Source organism: Miniopterus schreibersii (genome assembly GCF_964146895.1).
Source record: "Miniopterus schreibersii genome assembly, chromosome: 1".
Taxonomy (NCBI): domain Eukaryota; kingdom Metazoa; phylum Chordata; class Mammalia; order Chiroptera; family Miniopteridae; genus Miniopterus; species Miniopterus schreibersii.
The window spans coordinates 156,380,930-156,407,464 of NC_138101.1; the positions used below are offsets into that span (position 1 = coordinate 156,380,930).

At 34.1% G+C, this 26,535-nt stretch overlaps 1 protein-coding gene and 1 pseudogene across 2 annotated transcripts in view; one reads left to right on the forward strand and one right to left on the reverse strand.

Moving 5' to 3' along the window:
* The window catches only part of MINDY2 (MINDY lysine 48 deubiquitinase 2), a 62,703-nt gene that overhangs the window by 10,705 nt on the left and 25,463 nt on the right, over positions 1–26,535 (forward strand). The window contains exons 2-5 of the mRNA XM_081130298.1: positions 2,572–2,629; positions 9,793–9,857; positions 15,058–15,216; positions 23,545–23,647. Of these exons, the coding sequence (XP_080986424.1) occupies positions 2,572–2,629; positions 9,793–9,857; positions 15,058–15,216; positions 23,545–23,647 (385 nt within the window). The remainder of the gene's footprint in view (positions 1–2,571; positions 2,630–9,792; positions 9,858–15,057; positions 15,217–23,544; positions 23,648–26,535) is intronic.
* LOC308564532 (large ribosomal subunit protein uL22 pseudogene) lies at positions 6,019–6,797 on the reverse strand (annotated as a pseudogene). The gene is made up of 2 exons: positions 6,743–6,797; positions 6,019–6,475 (listed from the first exon to the last, which is right to left on the reverse strand). The product of its transcript is annotated as a large ribosomal subunit protein uL22 pseudogene (transcript).

The following is a 26,535-nucleotide window of genomic DNA, read 5'->3' on the forward strand; positions in this document are numbered from 1 at the left end:
GTGAAAGTCTTAGGATCATTAATAAAACCTTGGCAATGGCTTTTAAGGTGGTGGTGGTAGAGGAAAGCAAAACGAGAAGCAAGCTTTCAGGAATATCATTTTGTGGTTAAAAAAAGAATTAAGATCTGTTGATGGCTCCAAAGTATTAGTGAGAAGCAGACATTTTTCTTCACTATTACACTCTCTGTTTCTAGTTTTAATGAACATCTGAGATATTTTATTGACTAAGTTCCAGAAAATGAATATACCACTTAGTGTACTTGTGAATAAGTCAGTTAAAAAATGTGTGTACTTGTCTGACTTCTAAAATCAATACAGAGGTTGTCATTTCCTATTTCAAATATTTGAGGAAACATGGTAAGCAGTTATTATTTGAAAATTCCAAGGCTAAAGCCTGAAATTATCTGTTTGCAGAGACTTTTTTTGTAGAATGTAGTTCCCAAATACATGTACTTGTTAGTGCCTTTTATTTTTTTAAATATGTTTTTACTGATTTCAGAGAGAGGAAGGGAGAGGGAGAGACAGAAACATCAATGATGAGAGAGAATCATTGATCAGCTGCCTCTTGCACACCTCCTACTAGGGATGGAGCCAGCAACCCAGGCATGTTCCCTGACCGGGAATCGCACCGTGACCTGCTGGTTCATAGGTTGACATTCAACCACTGAGCCAAGCCCACCGGGCGTGACTTTATTTCTTGTCTTTATAATTTTATAGTAGGATTAGTACATTAACCAAAGCAGAGGATAAGCTTTGTTTATGGAATTTTCTGGTAAATATATTTCAGTAGTGTAATATGTCTGGAATAAAAGAATGTATAGTTCTTATTTAAGAAACATTGCTAGGTATAATGATCTTTTAGATTGGTCTGACAATTCAGAATATAAACATTCACAGTGAATATAAATTATTGGTTTAAATACCAGACATTCAAAAGCAGTACTGAAGTACCTTGATATAATATTGTATAATAACAGTTAAAATCATCTAAAGCAGGGATCAGTAAAATTTTCTTGAAAAGGACCAGATAGTAAATATTTTAGGCTTTGTGGACTAGTATGGTCCCTGTTGCAAAGACTCAACTCTGCTGCTGTAGTGCAAAAGCAGCCAGACAATAAATACATAAATTGTGTTTCAATAAAACTTTATTTAGAAAAACAAGCAGGGACCATAATTTGCTAATGAGTTTCAATTTAAAAATATACCATATATGGGGACTCACTGTAATTTCTGCTCAACTTTTCTGTAAACCTAAAACTGCTTTTAAAAAAAGTCTATTATACTTTTTTTTTTTTTTAACAGAAAATGAAAATAATTAGAATTGAGTAATGATCAAAACCTCCATGGAATCCCTTGGTTTCACTGAGTGATAAATCCACTGGATGACTAAGTCCAGTGGGAAAAGGTTGAAAAAGGTCCTCAACACTTGGGGGAATTGGAGAAATTGCTGATTTAAATTATTTCTTTGGTCAAATAGAAAATAATTCTGAACAATTTTAAATTATGCTGCTATTCTCCTATCACTGATATGTTAATTACTTTGTTTGAGTTTCTATCCTACAGTATTTCTTTTTCTCCTATGAATATACCACAGAGTATGCTTTTAAATAAGACAGAATATTTATAATTATTAGCTGTGATATTTGTGTAACTCATGACAGTTCATTTGAAAAATTAATTTAGACTGATGTGTGTGTTGCAGCTGAATTCGCTTTAGAAACTTAAATATGTATCTACTTTTTATTGTGGAATATAATAAGGAAAGTACATAAAACAGAAATGTCCAGTTTAACAAGTTATTATAAAGCAAACATCAGCAGAACTACCATGCAAGTCAAGAATAGAGCATTGCTAGCAACCCAGAACTTGCTATAATTTCTGTTCATATAGGACATTAAGAAATGTCCTATATGCTCCTTTCCAACTATCACTTCTCTTATCTCTAGGGCTAACTATAATCCTGATTTTTATAGTATCCATTTCCTTACTTTTTTTGTAGTTTTATCACAAAGTATGCAGCTCTAAACAATATAGCTTAATTTTGCCTGTTTTTAAACCTTACAAGTGGAATAATGCAGTCTGAATTCTTCAGTGTGTGACTAATACTTTAATACTGTATTTATGTTAACCATTCAACAATAAAAAATGGCAAAAGTAGACTGATGTGATAGGATATTGAGCTGTATTTAAGCCTTTCTTCAGTAAAACTGCATGGTGAGTCACCTGTCACAACATGTTTGGTGCCTCTTCCTGCCCTTTAATTGCATTTTCTATCAGGCAGGACACTGTTGCAGGTGCCGAATGACAATCATGGTGGGTGGTGAAAGGCAGAGCACTAGGCTTTGAAAACAGATTTCTCAATGTCTCTGTGAGACCTTATGTCATTCTGTAAATTTTATCGTAATAGGATTGACTTATATTTTATAAAGATTTATTATAAATATTTTAATAATGTGAATGTATAAAGATAGTAGATACATATATACACATACATACTTGTATTTCTGACAGAAGAAACACTTTAATCACCTAAAACAATTGACTTTATAGAAAAAATACTTTGTTTTTCAGGTGAAACTTCCACCGATGATGGAAATCATAACTGCTGAACAGCTGATGGAATATTTAGGTTAGTATTGAAAAGTGGATGATTTTCTATCTCTTTTAAAATAATACAAAATTTTCAAAGCTAGTATGTTATCAAATATCACATTCCAGAAATGCTATTATATAGTCTATTTTAAAATTATAATTTTTAATCTCTCAATTAAAAACTTTGATCAGTATGTTACCCTTCTTGGATGTTAAAGCCTTCTTTCTGACCAGGATTAGAATTTTGTAATATAAATAAGGAGCAACATCTAGAAAACAAGATATATGTTGATTCCAATAAACTGCATAATGAGAAGTGGCACAGAAACTGACATTGCATGCAGAAACTGTTTTAAAAAATACTGATTAGACTTGAATAAAGACCCAGAAGGTGATTTAGAGCAGTGCTACTCAAAGTATGATTCGTGGACCTATGCCAATTTAAGTGAGATAGGGGCTTGTAAGGAATGTAAAACATTTACAGTAGAAAGCACAATGTTTAGTTAATCTGAAACATTTTCATAGCAAAATTTTCTTGATGAAGGAAGGTAGTATATTGAATTCCATTCTTATGCAAGCTTCTTATTTCAAAACAAACCATCAATGCACAGCTTTGTGGACCAGCCGCATTGAGTAGAACTTGTTTACAGAGCAGGTAGTTGTATATCATACTGAGATGTTTTACAGTTTAGCAAATAAAAGTTTATATATTTATTCTATTACCAAATAGGAAGTCTTAACCCATATTCTCACAGTTTTTTTAGTAATTAAATTTATATTTTTTAAATATAATGGTCAGCTGATTACTTTGTCTTTGCCATTCCAGACAACTAGCTAACTGATTTTTTTGTGAGATGCAGGCTTAGTGAAGTAATTGAGATTGCAGTTTTTGGAATACCCTTTTTTTTGTGTTATTAATATTATTTAATTCCATTTACCAGCTAGGGAATCTCATAGACATGGGTAGATTACTTTGAATACCCAGATATCTAGAAATAGAATTTCTATCTTATACCTCTTTTAGTCTAGCTTAGTGATTCTTAAACTTTGTGATTTCTAAATTATATTTCATGGGAAGACTAAAATATGTTTGATGTTTTTGAGGAACAGCCAATATGACTGCCACGGAGTGTGTGAAGGGGTGGTATTAGGAAATGATGTTAGAAAAGTAATAGGATCAGATCATGTAGGCCTCTGTGAACTATTATAGCAACATTAACTTTTGCTGGGAGTGAGCTGGGAAGCCATTAGAGAATTTTGAACAGAAAACCAACATGATCTGACTTTGAGATTAGCAAGAATTCTCTGGCTGTGATGTTGAAAGTAGAATTTAGTGGGGAAAGGGCAGAAGAAGAGAGATCAGGAAGTTATTACAACTGGCAAAAGATAGTAATGACTTCAAACAGGGGTAGTAGGAATGGAAATTGTAAAATGTGGTCAGATTCTGGATATAGAGCTGACAGAATTTGCTGATCATTTGAATATGAAGTGAGATTGAGTGTGGAGTCAAGGATCACCCATGGATTTTGGATTGAACAACCGGAAGGGTAGAGTTAACATCAACTGAAACAGGAAAAAATGGAAGGAACATGTTTAGGGAGGAATATCAGGATTTTGATTTTAATATATAAGTGGATATCAGGAAGGCAGTTGGATATAAAAATATACAGTTCAGAGGAAAGATCTAGATTAGTGCTATACAATGGAACTTTCCGTGATGCTAGAAATGTTCTATATCTGTGCTCTCCAGTTTGGTAGCCACTAGCCACATGTGGCTCTTGAGCTCTTAAAATATCGCTGTGACTAACTGAATATTAATTTAATTTTAATTTACTTAAACTGACATTGCCATATGTTGATAGTGACTAACTTATGAGTACAGATCTAGCTTGTAAATATGCATTTAGAAGCAGAAAACATATAAAGTGAATTAGACTAAGTTAGATCATGAAGAGGATGAATGTAGATAGGGAAGAAAATTGATCAGTGGACTGAGTCTGGACGTGTCAGTGATTAGAAGTTGGGGAAGAAGGAAGAACAGGCGTGCTCAGCCAGAAAGAAGAAAAAGAGGAGACTGATTTCCTAGAATTCAAATGAAGAAGGGTTTCCATGAAGAGTGAGACATTGGCTGAATCAAATGCTGCTTATAGTTCAAACAGGAAGAAGACTTAAAAATTTACCATTGATTGAGCCATAAGGAGGCCATCGGTAACCTCCACAAGTGCATGGGATGAAAACCTGCCTGGAGTGGGTGCAAGAGAAAAATTGGAAATCCTCATGTATAGCCAATAAGAATGTTAACAAAGAGCTCATTTTGTCTCAGAAGGTATGCAGACAAAGGCAAGTAGAAGGTGGTAATAGCAGGGAGGAGGTTTGGTACATTAAATTCATCTAAATATTAGCTAGCAAAGCCTTGAGGAAGCAGGATATAAGGAAGAAAATTTTAATAGGGAAAAAGAAAAATTAATGAAATATCTAGATCTGGGAAAGCAAAAGAGATTTGGAAGTCTTGATGCGACTCAGCTACTAGGGGCAGAATGAAAGTAATATCCTAATGGGAGGTGGGGGAGAAGTGAGCAAGAGTGATATGAGATGAGATTCTGAAGAATTTGCCTTGCCAAAAGTAAACTTTATTCAGGGCCAACCTTGCCAGGACAAATTGTTTAATTTTCTAAACTATTTGAAATTTCTTCCCTTGAGATTACGCCAGTTATCTAGAGAAACCAGAGATGCTTTTGAGTTAATAAGCAAACACTAGTAGAAAGATTATAAGAAAAACCATTAATTGCTTTCCTAGCACTTAGCCTAGTAACCACAAGGGAATAGGAATTTTGTTTGGCATAGGTTAGAGGAGGAGTGACTTTTTTAATTTGCAAATTTCTGTTACTAGGATAGTAGAGCAAGGCCATGCATGGACAAGGCTTGTTGGAGAGCTTTGGCATAACGAAAGGAACAAGATAAGCTAGGATGCCTAGGAAGTGCTAGGAGGACTAATAAAATAAGGTAGGGAAGAAGTGTAGGTGGAAGGCAGAAAAGATAATGTAAAAAAGTATAGCACAAATTGGAATTTATACTATAACTTTACTCATCTGAAATAGTTTGTATGATGATTAAACTAACATGAGGCACTTATTTTAACTACATTATACTTTATCATTGTTTTATTCTGTTCCCTGTACGTTCTTTGGCCAACCAAATTATTGTTTTGTTGTTGTTGTTTTTAATCCTCACCCAAGGATATTTTTCCATTGCTTTTCAGAGAGAGTGGAAGGAAAAGAGAGAGAGGGAAACATCTATGTGAGAGGGACACATAGACTGGTTGCCTCCTGCACGAGCGCCACCGGGGTCAGGGATCAAGCCTGCAGCCAAGGAACAAGCCCTTGATTAGAATCAAACCTGAGACCCTTTGGTATGCAGGCCAATGCTCTAACCACTAAGCAACACCAGCCAGGGTGCAGTTTCCTCTTCTGATTTAGGAACAACCTTCTCTTTTTCAGTAAGAATCATCTCAATGTGGCAGGGAGAGCTCATGTATAGGTTAATCTGCCGGTGAGCTCTGTAAGTTTTACACCACATCTGGGGAGCTTTGTTTACCTGCAGGTATTCAATGACCAGAGAATCTACATTTAAACCTTAAGTTCGGCATTACCGTCTGCATTTTTAAGCATGTGCAGCAAAAATTCAGCACTCTTCTTGGGCCACCAATCCTGTATCCTGCCCCACTGTTTGGCCTGGGCACACCTACCAAATACACCATTATAATGATGGAATTGCTTCTGTAAAGTGACATCCTTCACATACTTGGTGGCTTTTTGAATATGCATACCCTTAATGGCCTGGGCAGTTTCATAAGTGTTCTTAAAGTGAACATGAAGATTTCAACCTCTTGTCTGGCTGGGCATGGCTCAGCGGTTGAGCGTCGACCTGGGATCTAGGCGATCGGGGTTCGATTCCCAGTCAGGGCACATGCCTGGGTTGTAGGCTCGATCAATCCCTCTCTCATCATTGATGTTTCTGTCTCTCTCTCTCTCTCTCCCTCTCCCTTCCTCTCCCTGAAATCAATAAAGATATATTTAAAAAAAAAGAAAGTGTGAGTGCCTATTCAGAAACTTGTTTAAAAAAAAAGAAAAAAAAAAAAAAAGATTTCAACCTCTTGATTTGTGTGATTTTGTGGAGTTTTCTGGGTCAAGTAAATAGGGAACCATTTTCAGAGATCACCTCTGGCCACTTTTGGGAAGAGCTCAATAAATAGTTACTGATTGAAATAATATTGCTGAGCAATTTCAGATGATAAAAAGGTTAGATAAGCTAGACAAAACAGCACTCTTTTAAAATAAAAAATAAAAAATGTTTCTATTGATTTCAGAAAGAAAAAGGGAGAGAGAGAGACACACACACACATTAGTGATGAGAGAGAATCATCAATCAGCTGCCTCCTGCATGCCCCCGACTGGGAATTGAGCCCACAACCTGGGCATGTGCCCTGACCAGGAATCGAACCGTGACCTCCTGGTTCATAGGTCGATGCTCAACCACGGAGCCACACCGGCTGGGCTCAAAACAGTGCTCTTGAGAGAAGATTGACTTAGGTATCTGTAACTGAAAGATGTTCCCTTAAAAATTCAAACTCTGCCTTTTAAAAATATCTGATTCTTTTATCAAATGAAATATAGGATACAAGTATAATAATTATGTTCTCATTTATGTTCATATATATATATGGCACAGAAACAATGTGCCATACATAGTAAGGACTTAGAAATATTAAATAGACTTGCTTATATATATCTCTGAAAATCAGTTAATTTAGTGCTTTTGGAGTTCTTGTACTTATGTGGAATAAAATCTTTCCTAGTGAGCCCTGGCCAGTGTGGCTAAGTGGTTAGAGCATCGACCAGAGCATTAAAGGGCCAAAGGTTCAATTCCCAATCAAGGGCACATGCTGGGTTGCAGGTTCAATCCCTGGCCCCCGTTAGGGCTAGTGTGGGAGGCAACCAATCAATGTGTCTCTCTCACATTGATGTCTCTCTCCTCCCATCCCTCCCTCTGTTCTTTCTCTAAAAAATCAATGGAAAAAATATCCTCAGGTGAAGATTAACAAAAAAATAAAAAAAGAAAAAGATTTTGCTATCGTAAAGTTCTAATTAAAAGTACAACTATATTAGTGTTCATAGGAGTTCTTTTTTATTTTAACCATGTTTTTATTGATTTCAGAGAGAGGAAGGAAGAGGGAGAGAAATAGAAACATCAGTGATGAGAGAGAATCATTGATTGGCTGCCTCCTGCACACCCTCCTTTGGGGATAGAGCCTGAAACCTAGGCATGTCCCCTGACCAGGAATCGAACCATGACCTCCTGGTTCATAGGTTGACATTCAACCACTGAGCCATGCTGGCCAGGCCATAGGAGTTCGTTTAGCAGAGTTGGAAAGCTTAAGAGAATACTTAATGCAGTCTTTAGAAGTTTATTTTGAATTAGAAAATAAAGGTTGTATTATAAAAAATTTTATAAACTTGTTAGTGATTTGGAAGGCTAGGTGACAGGTTGGTTTCATATATAACTTTATATCAAAATAAATTCCAGGTAAATTAAAGATTTAAACATTAAAAAAGACAAACATAAAATTACATGAAGAAGGCATATGTGAATGTTTGTATACTTTCTTTTAATTGATTTGAGAACGAGTGAGAGAGAGAAACATCAATTGGCTGCCTCCCACACTTGCCCTCACCCAGGATCAAACCCACAACCTGGGTATGTGCCCTGAACGGAAATTGAACCCACCACCCCTGGTTTACAGGACAATGCTCCAACCAATCGAGCCACATCAGCCAGAGCTGTTTGTAGACTTTTAAGAGGTGAGGATCTTTCTAAATATGACATCTAACCCATAAGCTATAATAGAAGAACTTGACTATATTAAAATTAAATATTTCTGTATCTCAGAAAAATAGACAAAAAAGCATCACCATAAAGTCAGAAGCCAATATAGGGAAAAAATATTTACCATGCATGTAACAGTAAATGTTCTAACTTTGCTAATTGAAAAAGAGCTTTTATAGTTCAATAAGAAGATATAATACTTGTATAGGCAGGCGATTTATAAAAAGGGAGTATATATAGTTAATACATAATTAAAAAGGCAAACATAGGTAACAAGTCACTAAAAATATTAAAATGGAACTACATATATTTAAAAGGTTCCACATATATTTAAAAGGTACCTTATACACCAAAAGTCATACATATATTAAAAAAGGAATACCAATAAAAATACATATATAAAAGATCAATTTTTAAAATGCAAAAATATTTTGTTTACTTCTCAGAATGGCGCAAACATTTAGAAGACTGATAGCACCCATTCTTGGAAAGGTAATGGGGTAGTAGTTATTTTGTTAATAACAGTGAAATTTGGTATAACCTTTTAGAGCTTTATTGTAGTGACATGGAAAGATACTCTAATATATTATAAAATGGAAGAAAGAGAAAGCTCAAAAGCATTAGAGTATGCACATTGAAAAAAATATGTGAGACTACCCTGGCCAGTGTGGCTCAGTTGGAGTGTTGTCCCGTACACAGAAAGGTTGCAGGTTTGATTTCCAGTCAGGGCACATACCTAGGTTGTGGATTCGATCCCCAGTTGGGGTGCATACCGGGACTGGAGGGGAGGGGTGGTAGGGGAAGTGGGAGGTGGAGGCTGCGACTGATCAATGTTTCTCTCTTTTCCTCTCTCTCTAAAATCAATGGACATATCCTCAGGTGAGGATTAAAAATATATATATGTGAGACTAGCAAACAGTTAATATCAATTTTCTCTGAATAGAATTGGAGGGTTAATTTAATTTTATATGTGTGTGTGTGTGTGTATTAATCCTCATTGGAGGATATTTTTTCCATTGCTTTTCAGAGAGAGTGGAAGGGAATGGGGTGGGGGGAAGAAACATCGATGTGAGAGAGACACATTGATTGGTTGCCTCCTGCATGCACCCCGACTGGGGCCAGGGATCAAGCCTGCAACCAAGGTATGTGCGCTTGGCCACAATTGAATCCGGGACCCCTCAGTCCATGGGCTGATGCTCTAACCACTGAGCCAAACCTGCCAGGGCGGGGGGGGGGGTAATTTTATATGTCACCTATTGCTATAATTTAGAATTAAAACAATATTTTTAAAAGGCACTTCATAATTTCTTTTTACAGGAGATTACATGCTTGATGCAAAGCCAAAAGAAATTTCAGAAATTCAACGTTTAAACTATGAGCAGGTAATAGAAACAATTTTTATTATATTAAAATATGTAATTTTTAACTTAGGGATGTATTTATTGATCTCTTATCAGTAGCCAGTCTCTTTTTTATATGAATATATATATATATGCTATATAGAATGAAACATAGATATTATTCTATAGGCCTATATAGAATGATAACCTCATATTTTCTATGCAAAGTTGACTTTCAAGTGATTTTGTTACTGATTCACCTTTCCTCATTTTATGTATTTATTTATATTTTATAATTAAGTTATATTTAGGAGAAAGTTGGACAAATGATATCTAGGGTATGTCATTAGGACAGTTAGTACCCTGCTGTTTCATAGTTTCAATGTGTCCACATTTCTTAGCATGTTCTTTAGAGATTCTGTTCTGTGATATAGGAGTGGTCACTAGGTTTAAAATTATTGGAGCTGGAAAAAAGCAAGCAGAACTTCCTTTTCTTTAGTATTCTTCCTTTGTTTGACAGTAGAAAGCAAGAAGGAATCAGTTTCTTACAGTGTAAGGGAGGAAGTATCAGCCAGGGAAGAAATAGACATCATTGGAACCTTTATGTTTACTTTAAAAGTTTTTTAATATACTTTCACTAGTATCAAAGGAAGCAAAACTCATTTCAGTATCGCAGAATTTCTTAAATTTGGATGTTCAGATAATCTAGTTCTAAAAGAACCGAAAAGCCAACATCTTGCATTACATCATTGTGTAAAGTAGGAAATCTGTAGCTAAAGCCAAATATGCTGTCATTTAAATCCTATTGAAAATTTTAGCTTAAAGCAATGATTTCTAAATATTTTTCGCAATGGAAACCTCTTTTGAAGTGAAATCTTATGCAAACTTCCAATATATAAAGCCAGTAAATGATATTTTGTAAGTATAAAGTGATATGGTTCAATTTATAGTATTTATCAAATTTATGTCATTTCTTATTGAAATCAGTGAGACTATTTTGATTAATACAAAAACTTGAAATTGGGAATTATAGATGAGAGCTATAGATTCCATTCAGCCTCAAAATTCATTTTACTTCTGTTGCACAGTCTTGGGAAAATCTTAATTGATGAATGTTTACAAATGACATCAGCATTTTGTTTGTTTCAAGTCCATCTTGCAGTTTCAGATACACTTCCATTAAGGTGGTGTACTCTTGGAAAATGATTGGAAGTAAAGTTTTGTTTCAAAGTTGAAATAAACAGTATCTAACATCTGCTTGCAATTCTTATAAACCTGTCAGACAAAAGGTACCCTGCATTTAAAATAATCTCTACCTGGGTTGTGGGCTCCATCCCCAGTAGGGGGTGTGCAGGAGGCAACCAATCAACGTTTCTCTCTCATCCATGTTTCTGGCTCTCTATACCTCTCCTTTCCTCTTTCTGTAAATCAATAAAAACATATTTAAAAAAGAATAAAATAAGCTGTAAAACTATTTATAAGGTAGTTTGGTTATAGTACCATTAGCTTTGAGAGAGTGGTAATGTATCAAGCTGATATGGCTAAGGTGTAAGCTGGTGTTTAATATTCCACAGGTATGATGTAATAGTGTTCTTTTTTTGTATAATTTTATGTGAGCAAAAATGTTCAAGCCTAAATTTTAGGAAGACTAATGCAGAGCTGTAATTTTTCTAATTAAATCCTCTTTACCAGAAGTTGTAAGGTAAACAAAGAGCATATTTTACTCAGTTTTGTTTAATAGATAGGCACCCTGACAACACAAGGAAACATTGTATTTGTGTGTGTTTTCATGACAGCTTTAAACATAACTACATATAGATTTTTAAAAGATATTTTATATTTAAATTTAAAATATGTTGCATATGTTAGAAGTACCTTTGGGAAAAATTTTAAGAAACAGTTCAACCACTGGCTTAAAGGAACCAATGGTAATTCTTGTGAAGTAAGCAACCATTCCTAGGATCTATATTTTATGATATAATATTATCATAAACTTAGATTTAGGAAAATAACAGAATATCCTTTTGAACTCTTTGTTTATAAATTTGTTGATTTTGTATCACTTTATTAATATTTATGGAGATTATCAAGTGGTATCAATTTATTTATTTTAATACTTATAAAAAATGTAGAAGATATGTAAAGGTGTAAACATGAGCCCAGGAGTTATTGGAAATTATAATTCCCCTAAAGGAGATTGGATGACTGGCAACCTTGAGTAAAACAGACATAGAAGAAAAAATCAGTAGTAGAACTGTAATCCTACAATTGTTCACTATTTTTACTATTTTCTCAGATTCATCATTGCTATGATTTTAGGCAATTTTAAAACACTGAAAGGAAAAATGTGAGCTGATTTTTTTTTTTTAATGTTTTTGTTGATTTTTATAGAGAGGGGAAGGGAGAGGGAGAGAGAGAAACATCGATGTGAGAGAGAGAGACATCAATTGGTTGCCTTCCACACAAACCCCAACTAGAGATCGAACCCGAAACCTGGGCATGTGCCCTGACCAGGAATTGAACCAGCAACCTTTTGGTTCACAGGACAACACTCCAACCAACTGAGCCACATCGGCAAGGGCATGAGCTGATTTTTTTTAAGGGTTAACATTTGATAAGACTGAGAAAATGCAGTTGACCCTAGAACAATGCAGTGGTTAGGGGCACCAACAAGCAGCACAGTCAGAAGTTTGCATTATAACTTTTGACTTACCCAAAACTTAACTACTAATAGCCTACTGTAGACCAGAAGCCTTACCAATAATATAAACAGTCAATTAACACATATTTTGCATCTTATATGTATTATGTACTGTATTATAATGAAGTAAGCTAGAGAAAAGAAAACGTTAAAATCATAAGGAAACTAATATAATATTGAATGACAACTATAATTTAAAAATAATAAAGAAAATCATAAGGAAAAGATTTTCTGAAAAATTTATAGTATTTACTGAAAAAGATCTGTATATAAGTGGATGCATATAATTCAATCCCATGTTATTCAAGAGTCAACTGTATTGTTTTGGGGGAACATAGTTATTAGGAAGAGGTAAAACTGACAAGCATCAAAGACTATATAATAATGTTATTCTGTTATAAATTTCTCATTCATAAATTTTTAATATTTGAATAATTTTTTGTTTTCAGTCTGTCCAGTCTCTTAGAATGGAATTTTATCAGTTATTTGGTAAAATAGAACTTTGTTCTTATGACCTAATTTTGTCTTCTTCAGATTTCAGAGTCCTGAGTTTTAATATAAAAAGATTTATTTCATGTTCACCCTTTCTACTATAAGCTTTCCAGTAGGCTATAGTCTACTCCTATTTTATATCTTCAATATTTATCACAGTGTCTGATTAACAGTAGGGATTCAATAAAGTTTTATTAAATTTTATATATTGGCTTTTATTTGTTTCATCAGATATATCCTCTGTAAGTGTGTTCATATTTAATGTATTAAAATTTAGAAAAACAAGTTTTAACATAATCTTTATTACAGACTTGTGTGGCCATATTTATTGAGAAAACTGATGTGTATAGAATGACTCCTTGATTTGGCCAAGAAGTCCTTGTAATCCAGCCTCTGTCTTTCTGACTTTATCTCTCATCACTTTCCAATTCATTTATTTTGTTCTACATGCTGGCTGGACTCCTTGCTGTTCCATGGACACAATATTGAATTCATTTCTGCATCAGAGTTTTTGCACTAGTGTTTACTTTGTCTGGAATCCTTTTGTCCTAGAGCTTCCCAAGACTCAGTATTTTGCTTGGTCACTATTTAAGTGTCATTTTTAAAGAGCCCCTTCTCCCTTTCCTAAGCAGTTTAAGTTCACAGCAAATTTTAATAAAAAGTATGGAGAGTTCCCATATACCTCCTGTCCCCCATCACACACACACGGCCTCCCCCACTATCAACGCCTGTACCAGAGTGACACATTTGTTATAATTGATACCCAAAATCCATAGTTTACATTAGGGTTCACTCTGTGTTATATATTCTGTGGGTTTGACAAATATATAATGACATGTATCCACCATTACCGTATCATGCATAATAGTTTCACTGCCCTAAAAATCCTTTGTGTTCTGTCTATATCTCCCTTGCTCCTCCTAACCCCTGGCAATCACTGAACTTTTCAATGTCTCCATTGTTTTGTCTTTCTCACATTATTGTTTAGAATCATACAGCATGTTGCCATTTCAGATTGGCTTCTTTCACTTAGTAATAATATACATTTAAATTTCCTCCAGCCCGGCTGGTGTGGTTCAGCGGTTTAGCATCAACCTATGATCCAGGTGGTAGCAGTTAGATTCTGGTCAGGCCGGCCAGGCTCCTCCATGTCTTGATAGCTCATTTCTTTTTCTTTACTTTTGTGGTTAAAAAAGTTAAAATTTACTCTCTTAACCATTTTTAAATGTGTAATTTAGTAGCATTAACTACATTCACTTTGTTTTGTAACAGATCTCTAGAACATTTTTATCTTGTAAAACTGAAACTCTTTGCCCATCAAACAATTCCCCAGCTCTCTCCCCCTTCAGGCCCTAACCACCATCATTCTACTTTCTGTTTCCATTATTTTGCCTATTCTGGTGATTTCATATAAGTGGAATAATGCAGAATTTGTCCTTTTGCAGTCGCTTATTTTACTCAGCATAATGTTCTCAAGTTTTATCCTTGTTGTTTCATGTAACAGGATTTCCTTTTTTTTAAGGCTGGATAATATTCCATTGTATGTATAAACCACATTTTCTTTATATATGTCAGTAGACATATGGGCTGTTTCTACCTCTTGGTTATTGTGAATAATGCTGCAATGAGCATGGGTATACAAATATCTCTTCAAGATGTTGCTTTCATTTCTTTTGGATATATACCTAGAAGTAGGGGACACCTTCCTCTTTGACTAAAACTTTTGTCGTTAGGCTTCTTGGTCTAAAATCATTCCCTCATCCCTGTCATTCCTTATCCTGCTCAATTTTTCTTACCAATACTTGACATTATATTATGCATTTATATATTTGTCTCTCACAGGAGCATGTTAGTTGCATGAGATCAGGAGCTTTGTCTCTTTTATTCACTATTAAATATTTAGAACTCAGATTGCTGCCTGACACATAGTAGGTACTTAATAATAAAAATAAAAAATGGAAAATTAGAAGGAAATGTGCTTGCATTTAAATATCTTTTTTGTTGTTATTTCCTTTTTCTTATCATTACCCTTTCCTTTTCTGTTTTCAGAATATGAGTGATGCTATGGCAATCTTACACAAACTACAGACAGGCTTGGATGTAAATGTAAAATTCACTGGTGTTCGAGTGTTTGAATATACACCAGAATGCATAGTATTTGATCTTCTTGATATTCCTTTATACCATGGGTGGTTAGTAGACCCTCAGGTAAGTAGAAAATTTTAAATTATAAACACAAATTTAGTAAAATGCTGTTAATTTGACAAATTAATTTAGATTTATATTTTCTGATACTTATATTTTTGTGTTTTTACTTGGAATAAGCAAAATTAAGATGTTAAGGGAGCAGTCCTCCAGACTACTAAACCTGCCCAAGCCCAAGACTTCTGAGTATAACTTCACTGAGTTAGGGGCCAACTACAAAGTTGAGACCACATCCTCACCAACACTTATTATTATCTGTCTTTTTAATTATAGTTATCCTAATAAATGTAAGGTCATATCTCATTGTGGATTTGTTTACATTTCTCCAATGACTAATGATGTTGAGCATCTTTTCATATACTTATTGGCCATTTGTATATTTTCTTTGGAGAAATGTCTACAGATCTCTTCCTATTTTTAATTGGACTATTTGTCTTTTTGTTATTGAGTTGTAAGAATTCTTTTTATATCTAGGTGTAAGTCTCTTATCAGATATTTGATTTGAAAATTTTTTTCCCATTCTGGGTTATCTTTTCACTTTCTTGATGGTATCTTTTAAAGAAGAAAAGTTTTAAATTTTGATGAAATCCAATTTATCTACTTTTTCTTTTGTTGCTTATGTTTTTGGTGTCCTGCTTAAAACATAGGATTTACAAGGATTTACTCCTATATCTTCTTCTAAGTTTTAGTTCTTAGGTTCAGGAGTATGATTCACCATAAGTTGATTTTTATATTGTTTTTAAATATGTTTTTATTTATTTTAGAGAGAGAGGAAGGGAAAGGGAGAAGGGGGACGGTGGGAAGCGGGGGAGAGAGACATCCATGTGAAAGAGAAATATCAATCAGCTGGCTGCCTCCTGCATGCCCCCTACTGGGGATTGAGCCTGAAACCTGGGCATGTGTCCTGACCAGGAAATCAATCTGGTAACCTTTTGGTGCATGGGATAACGTTCAACCAATTGAGCCACACTGGCCAGGGCAATTTTTGTATATATTTTTTTATTTAAAAAAATTTTTTTAATCCTCACCCAAGGATATTTTTTCCATTGCTTTTCAGAGAGAGTGGAAGGGGGAGAGAGAGAGAGAGAGAGAGAGAGAGAGAGAGAGAGAGAGAGAGAGAGAGAAAGAGAGAGAGAAAGAAAGAAAGAAAGAAAGAAAGAAAGAAAGAAAGAAAGAAAGAAAGAAAGAAAGAAAGAAAGAAAGAAAGAAAAAGAAAGAAAGAAAGAAAGAAAGAAAGAAACAGCAGTGTGAGAGAGACACATCGATTGGTCACCTCCTGCACATGCCCCCACCAGGGCCGGGGATTGAGCCTGCAACCAAGGTACATGCCTTTGGCCGGATTTGAACCCAGGACCCTTCAGTCTGCAGACCAATGCTCTAACCACTGAGCAAACCCGGCTAGGGCAACTTTTGTATACGTTTGAGGAAGGGATCCAACTTTATTCTGTTGCATGTGGATATCTAGTTGTCCTAGTTCCATTTGTTGAAAAGATTATTCTTTTATTTGTTTTTTCTTTTTAAGAGAGAGAGAGAGAGAGAGAGAGAGAGAGAGAGATTGAGAGAGAGACATTGATTTGTTCTTCCACTTAATTATACATTCATTGGTTGATTCTTGAATGTGTCCTGACTATCGAACCCATAAGCTTGGCATATTGGGACAATGCTCTAACCAACTGAGCTACCCGGCTAAGGCTGAAAAAATTATTCTTTCTCCCCCTTGAGTTATCTTGGCACTCAGAGTGATCTTTGTAAAATAAACCCTCTTCTTTATCCCTGTGCCCTCCTTTCCTTAAAAGTCCCCAGTGAAACTAATACAAGATGCAAAATCCTTATTAGAGTTTTATGATTATGCTACATCACCTAGACTTTGCTTGTCTATTCAAATTCACCTCGTATAATTCTCCTATGTTTTTTACTACCTCCAGCAATACTGCTTTCCTGTTCTACAGACGTGTCAAGCTCAGTCCTATCTCAGTTTTGTGCTAGCTGATTGCCCGCTGTGGAGCTTTGTTCTCCTAACCCAGATGTTGTTCTCCCAGACCTTCAGATTTCTAGTTCCTCATAACTCAGGTCTTAGGTCATATATCACATTGTTAGAAAGATCTTCCTTGACCATCTTGTTGAAATTAGTCATCCTCCATTTCCCTGGTTATTTCTTCTCCCATGACCCTATTTGATTTTCTTTACCACTTATTTGGAATTATTATTTATTTCTTTACTTGATTAACTGTCATCTCCCACATATATGTTTTATGAGGGCTGGGATCTTATTTATCATTGTTTAAAAGAGTGCCTGGCACATAGTAGGTTCCCAATAAATATTGAGTGATGGAATAAAGCATGCATGCAGGCGTGCATTAACTACAGGGAAGGAGAGATCACAATAGCAAGGACTTGGTAGTGTTTCTTCATCTCTATCCATTGGTAAAATTGACTAGTATTCTGAGCAATGAAAGGATGGTTTACAGTGAGCAGGGCATCTGTGTCTTTATTGACACTGTCTCTGAGAATATCACTGAAAAGTCTAAACATGCCCAATATTTTACACATCCAAGGTAAGCCATGTTAGACCCTGGCAGGTGACAATGCTAGGTGGACTAGATTCTTGAGAATGAGCTGATAGTCTCAGAAATTTAAGCCTAAATTCTTAAAATTGGATTCAGATCATCCCTATGACTAATGACAGTGGAAATTATATATTCAGTGTGCTGAAAGAAGACAAATGTTAAACTATAATCCTATTCCCAGAAAAAATTATCTTTTAAGAATGGAGAAAAAGGAAGTCATTTTTTATTTTTTTTTATTTTTTTAAATATATCTTTATTGATTTCAGAGAGAGGAAAGGAGAGGGAGACAGACAGAAATGTCAATGATGAGAGTCATTGATCGGCTGCAGCCCGCAACCCGGGCATGTGCCCTGACCAGGAATCGAACCCTGATCGCCCGGATCCTAGGTCGACGCTCAGCCGCTGAGCCACGCCCGGCCGGGTGGAAGTCATTTTTTAGATTAATTAAGATAGTATCCTGCCAGTAGACAGTCATTAATGGAAATTCTAAACAAGGATTTTGAGAAGAAGGAAAGTGATCCCAGAGAAAAGGAAGAGTGAATGTAGGGAAAATAACATTATAAATATATGCATAAATATAAATGTTGATTATATCAGATAATATCACCTTTTTGGGTTTAAATAAAGAAAATTAGTATATGCAAAGAATGACATAAGTTGGGAAGAAAGTAAAGTATACTGAGAGCCTATAATTAATTGTTCAAGAATAGAGTATTAACTTCTGACTTTGATATGGTAGGGGCAGATGTTATAGTTTCTATAACTTCTTTGTCCAATATGGTAGCCAAGTGGGGGTATTTAAATTTAGATTTAATTTAAAATGTAGTTCCTGAGTTGCACTAGACATATTTCAATTGCTCAGTAGCCACAAGTGGCTAGTGAATATCTTATTGGGCAACACAGATTTGGAATATTTCCATTATTACAGAATGTGCTATTCGATAATGCTCTTTTAGAGTAACCATGAAAAGAATAGAAAACATAGTGGGTAACTTCTAGATTAGTAGAAAGGGAGAAAATTAATCCAAAAAGAAGGAAGAAAGGGGAGGTAAAGAAATGTTGAATTGTTAGGTTAGAGAGAATGGTAGATTTAATAAATCCAAATATATGAATAATTATAGTAAGTGTGAATAGAACTAAATGCTCTAATTGAAAGATAGCAATTCTGAGGCTAGATTAATATACATATATTTGCTATTTGCAAGAGATATAAAACAGTATGAAGTTAAAAAGAAAGATTGCAAGTAGAAAGAGGGAAAAAAGAGATTCCATACAATTGCTAATCAAAAGAAAGCTGCTGTACCTATAGTAATATCAGAAAGAATAGACTTAAAGTAAAAAAATTTTCTAGTGTTAGATTGTTTAATTTGCTAAGAAGATATAATCATTTAAAATTTATATGTGGCTGGAGACACCTGAAAAGTAAAAACCCTGATTTACTGTTCATCCTTGGACCCATGGGAACTGTCACAAAGAGTAAAGGTCAGTTTTTGACAATGAAGAACAAAATTAATATGCCTCTCATAACCTCAAAGTACATAAAGCAAAATATAATAACATTATAAGAACAAATAGATTATCATACTGGAAGATTTTAATACACCTTTCTTTGCAATTGTTAGAAGCAGAAAAGAAAACCTAACATACATACATTCTTCTAAAAAATTAATAAACTTTTTTTATTTTTGAATAATTTGAGAAACAGGAAAGTTACAAAGATATTACAGAAAATTCCCATGTACTCTTTATCCAGTTTCCCTTAATCTTACATAGCCATGGTACATGTTTCAAAACTTAGAAATTTAATATTGGTACATTACTATTAACTATATTACAGAATTCACATTTCACCAGTTATTCCACTATTTTTTCTTCCCCAGAATCCAATCCAGGGTAAACATTGCACTTAATCATTATATCTTCCTAGTCTCCTCCTGTCCATGGTGTTTTTTCAGTCTTTACTTGTTTTTCATGAACCTGACTATACGTTCTTTTTACACACATGAGAATTTAGATATTAAGACCGGATTTATATATATGTCATTTGTCTCTAAAGTAAATTATAGTTTCAATACAATTCCCAAACAACATCACAGCAAATCTGTAGAAGTAGTTGTGGAATGTGAAAAGTTGATTCTGTAATTTATACAGAAATGCAAAGAGCTAGGAATAGAAGCCAAGATATTCTTGAAGCAGAATAAGCAGGTAGGACTTGCTCTTCCAGATACAGAATATTTTAAATATTGTGATTAAGAATTAGATCAATGACAGAATAGAGAGGCTAAAAAACCATGAATATATAGACAGAAATAGGGCACTAACAGGGGGAAAGACAGTCCCTTTGATAAAAGGTGCTAAGACAATTGGATATGTAATTAGTTAGCCAGTTAGATAGCCATTTCAAATTTCTAATTAGATAGCCAATTAGAAAAAATGAAATTATTTTCCCCAAATCACACCATAAAATTCTATTCCATGTATACTTCTGTTTAACTATAAAAGTTAAAATTGTGTAAGTTTTCGAATATGTTTTTAACCTTAATGATAAAAAAGGTTTCCAAAATAAGGCACGAATGCATTAACTATGAAGAACATAGGTAGAACATAACTACATTAAAATTGAGAATTTGTATTTGTCTAAAGAAATTCCAAAGAGAATGTAAAAGTAAGCCACAGAGTAGAAGATTATTGCAACTTATATAATGAACAAAGGATTAATATCCAAAAGGTATAAAAAGCTCCTACAAGTACTGTTTTTAAAGGTAGACCACCCAGTAAAACAAGGAGCAAATGACTTGAACAGGCACTTCAGAAAAATGGATATACAAATGGCCAGTGAACATATGAACTTGTCATCAGGGAAATGCAAATTAAAACCAAAATCAGATACCACTATACACCCATCAGAATAGCTAACATTTAAAAGTCTGACAATACTAAATGTTGGAGAAAATGTGCAATGTATTCTCAATGAGAAGACATTGCACATTTTCTCCTGAAGAGAATGTAAATTGGCTGTCTACTTTGGAAAGCAGTTTGTAGTTATCTAGTAAAGTTGAGGATAAGGGTATCCTAAGACTCAGAAATTTGACAAGGCATATTCCTTGAGAAACTCTTGATATGTGGAACAGGATAAATGTACAAGAATGTTCTTAGCATATTATTTGTCATAGCCCCAAATGAAAATAGCTTAGATAGCCATCCAAAGATGAATGAATATATTACCTTATATTCATACTATGGAATACTATAGAACAATAAAAAAGAACAGTTGCATAAACTACATATAACTACCTAGCATATTATATATTTGATTATTTGGTTTATTGTTTCTGTTTGCTCCAGAATATAAACTTTATGAGAGCATAGACCATCTATTTTGTTCACTGCTGCATCTGCAGTTTCTCTAATAGCACCTGGTATATAGTAGTGCATAAAAGGCACCCAAATGAACTAATTGAATGAAATATTCATACAAAGATTCGACATATGAAAACTTGAAATTTTGTGTTGTTCATAGTCTGTAGATTTTTGTATATTGATCTTTTATTTATTATTCTAGTAGTCTTTTTGTGGAGTCCTTAGGATTGAAAATTCAGATTCTTTGGAAAGACAATGAAGTTGACTCACTAAAGAAAATTGCTCTAAACAATAAAAGTGTTAAGAAAAATAATGAAAATCTAAAGGAATTGTGTCCTCAAATTGCTTCTTAAGGGTTTAAGTTTTCATTTTAAATGAATCAAAGCTGGAAGTAATACTTTTTTGTGTGGTTTACATAGACTTGGAGCCAAAAGACCCTCTTTCAAAGAAAAGGCGTTACTTGGCTCTGCATCAAAAGATTGACAAGTGAATACATTTATGTGTTTTTAGTTAATATGAAATGTTTAAGATATGTATGTAACAATTTCCACAATTGACTTTTTCAATTTACTGATCTTTTCAACCAACCATCAGTCCCACTTGCATGGTTAAGAGGCTTTTACTGAGGTAGAATTTTGCAGGAACAAAGAAAATAAATTATAGCCTAGAGCAGAGCAATTGTTCTCAAACTTTGCTATCCAGCAGTGGAATAAAACTTAGAAAATTGAGAAGCAACTTGAGCCTGGAATTCTTTTAAATCTTTTTTATTTTTTTAAATTAATTTTAGAGGAGGGGGAAAAGAGGGAGAAAGAGAGAGAAAGAAACATCAATATGAGAGAGATACATCAATCAGTTGCCTCCTGCATGCACCCCAACCGGGGCAGCCTAGGTTTGTACCTAGACCAGAATTGAACCCTCAACCTTCTGGTGCATGGGAGGACACTCCAACCAACTGAGTCACAACAACCAGGACTTAAATGTTTTTAACAAGCTCCACAGTTTGGGAACTACTATCCAGAGTATTTCTTGTGCAGATACTGTATATGTCAAGACTTGTGGTATTCGAAGAGTAAGCATTCAATTCAAGAAGATCATTTGGATATGGAAAGAAAACATTGGCCCTCTTATCTTTTATATCACTGTATAAATTTATACTTGTTTTATTATGCATATATCATATTAATACAGTAGTACCTGTAAATAATCTATAAATATATTTTAGGGATGGGAGGGCAAACAAAATAAGTTGTTCAGACAGCAGAAATCTATTTTTCTTCAATAATCAAAGCAAAGTATAATGGAGAGAGAGTAGAGATGCCCAATTTTATATTCCTATAGCTTAAAACATTGAATTTACTTTTCTAGTGAACTTAAAAGACAAAGATTAAGAATCATTGGGCAAATACTATCCCTGATTAATATACATTAAACTTTTCTTCAGGAAAATAAAGTTAGTTATGTGTACTCATATTTCCACTATACTTGGCTAGGAAATAAATAATAAATAAAATGGAGCCTGGCCAGCGTGGCTCAGTGGTTGAGCGTCGACCCATGTACCTGGAGGTCAGGGTTTGATTCCTGGTCAGGGAATATGCCCATGTTGTGGGCTTGATTCCCAGTAGAGGGTGTGCAGGAGGCAGCTGATCAATGACTCTCATCATTGATGTTTCTATCTCCCTCTCCCTTTCCCTCCCCCTCTTTGAAATCAGTTTTTAAGAGAAAATTTAAAAAGAAGTAAAAATAAATAAATAAAATGGAAAAACTTTAATCTCATAAATTAACATCTTTAAATTTGCCTTGCTTTAAATGCAGAACATTTGCATTTCAGTAAAAACAAACAAACAAAAAAAGCCTGAACTTTTCTTATTTTTCCTCCTGAAGTAGTTTATTTTTTATTTTAATCATTTAACTGCATCTTTACAACCTTAAGAAATAAAGTTGCATGTAATCCATTTAATTATTATTTTTTTCTTTAAAAAAAAAAAATTCTTCATGCCTGGCCAGTGGTGCTCAGTGGTTGAGCATTGACCTATGATCCAGGAGATGGAGGTTTGATTCCCAGTCAGGGCACATGCCTGGGTTTCAGGCTTGATCCCCAGTAGGGGACATGCAGGAGGCAGCTGATCAATGACTCTCATCATTGATGTTTCTATATCTCTCTCTCCCTCTCCCTTCCTCTTTCCGAAATCAATAAAGATATGTTTTAAAGTATACATATTCTTCATAATATAGCTATAAACAAAATTGGAAACAGTTGGGTATTAATTTTAGGGTTAATTCTTTTCATAAATAATATTTGTATATTTAGTATTGTATTAGAATGAAACCCTAAAGAGCGATATGGGTTTCTTTGTTATTGTTTTTAATCTTACCATGATTAGTGAGACAGTCATTTGTTTTCTAGATTGATGACATTGTAAAAGCTGTTGGTAACTGCAGCTACAACCAACTAGTGGAGAAGATCATCTCTTGTAAGCAGTCAGACAATAGTGAGCTGGTTAGTGAAGGTGGGTGAGTGCTGCTATACCTGACTTACTCTTGGCAAAATGACTTGTCTGATAATTAAATATCTTTAAATGTCTTAAATAAGACTTCTCAAAAACACAAGTGTTGCTACTTGTAGGAATTAAGAGAAGTAATTATTCATGAAGGTGCCAGTGAAAAGTTTTTCCTAGAAACCTTTTCACTTGACTTGTAAAATGAGGCCTGGATTTTAATAAAGGTCTTTGTAATCTCTTGTTAGCTTTGATATGGTCAGTTACCCAGGGGTAAATGATAATTGCTCTTTTTAAAAATGATTATTATTTGAGAGTACTCCATGAACTTTATAATTCATTCTGAACACATCAGTTGACTGAGAAGAGTATTATGGCACTCAAGTGTTTATTCTAGTAGAGCTCTGCCTTATGTTTCAGTACAATATAGTACAGTAAAGCTCCATTCTGAATCAAAGTTTACCTTTGATTGTTTTCCTAATCCTTAGCTAATTAAAATTGCTAAATTCATCACCATAGAAGCAGTTTCATATTTTTCAGCTGTGTTCCAGTCAGTGACGGGAAAGAGCAGAATGCTATCAGGAGCCATGGCATTTGGTTATACCTTCCTACCACCCACTTCAGTTTTTCATAAATATACTCAAATACTGAGGCTGCTATTCTCCTCTGTTTGTAGGGTAAACAAAGGGAAGAGAAATCATGAGAAGCAGGGAGTGGGCTTCATTATTCTTAGACACACAATTCTTCTACATGGTATAAGTTATGTATTATAACATATATATTACAATTACCACATTGTAAAAAATTAAAACTGACTACAAGATTATATGAGAACATATAAAAGAAGACATGTACACAAATCTCATACTATATTGATTAATCAGAACCCAACTAATTTTATTACTCCATTATCCGTAACTTTATACAAGAGGCAAGTAGCAAGAAAATACACAATAGTTTAGTTGAGGCGTATCCTACTCTTATACTTGCAATAAACACATAAATAAATATATAGGGATATTGATCACTGATTTGTATGACAGTTCTTTCACTACAACCTAAGGCAGCAACGTTTAAATTTTAGGGGGAAGAGGAGCAACAAAAGCTGTTAAAATTACTTCCTCTCAGTTAACAAAATTTCACTCACTAGAACTTATCCAAGATCTCATTACCATAAATATATTCCTAAAAAGCATGCTATAAAGAAAATTTCCATTGATGGATTCCTACTTTCTCAGTAACTTCCAATATGCTATTTAGTAGTAATTGAGGGACCAATAGAATTCAGAAAGTGTTAAAAGATAGAATGATAGCCAAGAAATGATATTTGAGTGACTAGATTTATAGGGCCAGAAGCTATAGGAAACACTAACAGCAATTCCCAAGTCAGGCTGTAATGTGACAAGGTAGGACTTAGGTACTGCACTAATTAACAAATGCACAACATCAACAACACAAAACCCAGTCCCTTTTTCACTTCTCCTTTTTCTCAACCTGATGTTACAACTACTATTATTTCTCTCACATTGATTTCCCAGGATAATGAAAAACAATAGCTAATTTATATAGTATTGATAACTTGAGAAGAACATCTTGAGAAAAACAAGGAAGGAATTACCTTCTTTAATGGTATAGAATTTTGGGGTAATATATACCAGAATTAAGTCCTTGATATAAAATATTTTGTGGTGATGAAATTCTGCATATCAGATTTCCATATCAAGAAATAATTATATAGAGAATTCACTACAATTAAAAAGCTAAACAAATAGTTTTTGTTTATAAGAAACTACAAATATGTAGTCTGCTTGAAATAATTATTTAACCCAATGGTTACTCATATAAGGCACTAAGAAATCACATAGAAAAGAAGAGGCCACAATGGACATTTTTACTTACAATTTAGCAGTTAACTTCCCTCCATCATTTTCTTCATCACATTTTCTTGGGTATAGTGTTCAACTGAAGTGGTAGTCTACTTTCTGTAGTAGTCTACTTCTCTGTTTGATCTACAACTGTAACTTTCCTTCTAAATCAATAAACTGTCCAAAAGGTGGTTTATTTCTAATCCTTCTTTATTAAAATGTATTAAGCTTTGGTCTTAGATGATAACTATTTTTTAAATTCAAACATTTTATCTTTATAAGGTGCAGAATATTAGAAATACCTTTACTACCATTCTTTTTGATATAAAAGAAATGTTATTTATCTGACAAGCAGAATTACATATTCTTTCAGTTTCTTTCAGATGACGTTCTTTTTTTTCTGATGGCAACACTTTTAAAGTAAAAGTACAAAACTTTAACATGTACATAGAGTATGTATTATTTGCTACCTCTTCTGGGTGTTAATACTTTTTTGATAACTGGGTGATGGGGGTGGAGGGAGGCAAGCCAGGGTAAAGGGGGGATAAATGGTGATAGAAAGAGACTTGACTTGGGGTGGTGAAAACACAATACAATATACAGATGATGTATTATAGAATTGTACACCTTTAACCTATATAATTTTATTAACCAATTAACCCCAATAAATTCAATTTTTAAAAAAGGGAAAAAATGAGATTAACAAAATCTCAGAGAAGAGATCAAGATCCAGTTCATTTTCTGGTGATCAGCAGCTGTCATATAATCACATTACGTATATAAAGCAGATATTTGCATTAAAAAATACTCTTTTGAATTTAGTTATAATGATGGGTGTGACAAGGCAGCAAAAATTAACAATGAAAAAAATTGCACAGTACAGGCTGCCAGACTTCACCAGAGCTGGTCTGGCCATTTAATTCCACATGCTGTCTCAGGAATATTTTCTTTTTAACAATTGTTTGCAGTTATATATGTGTGTGTATATGTTTAAAGAAACAATTCCAGAATATTCATTTGTTCAAATATTTATTG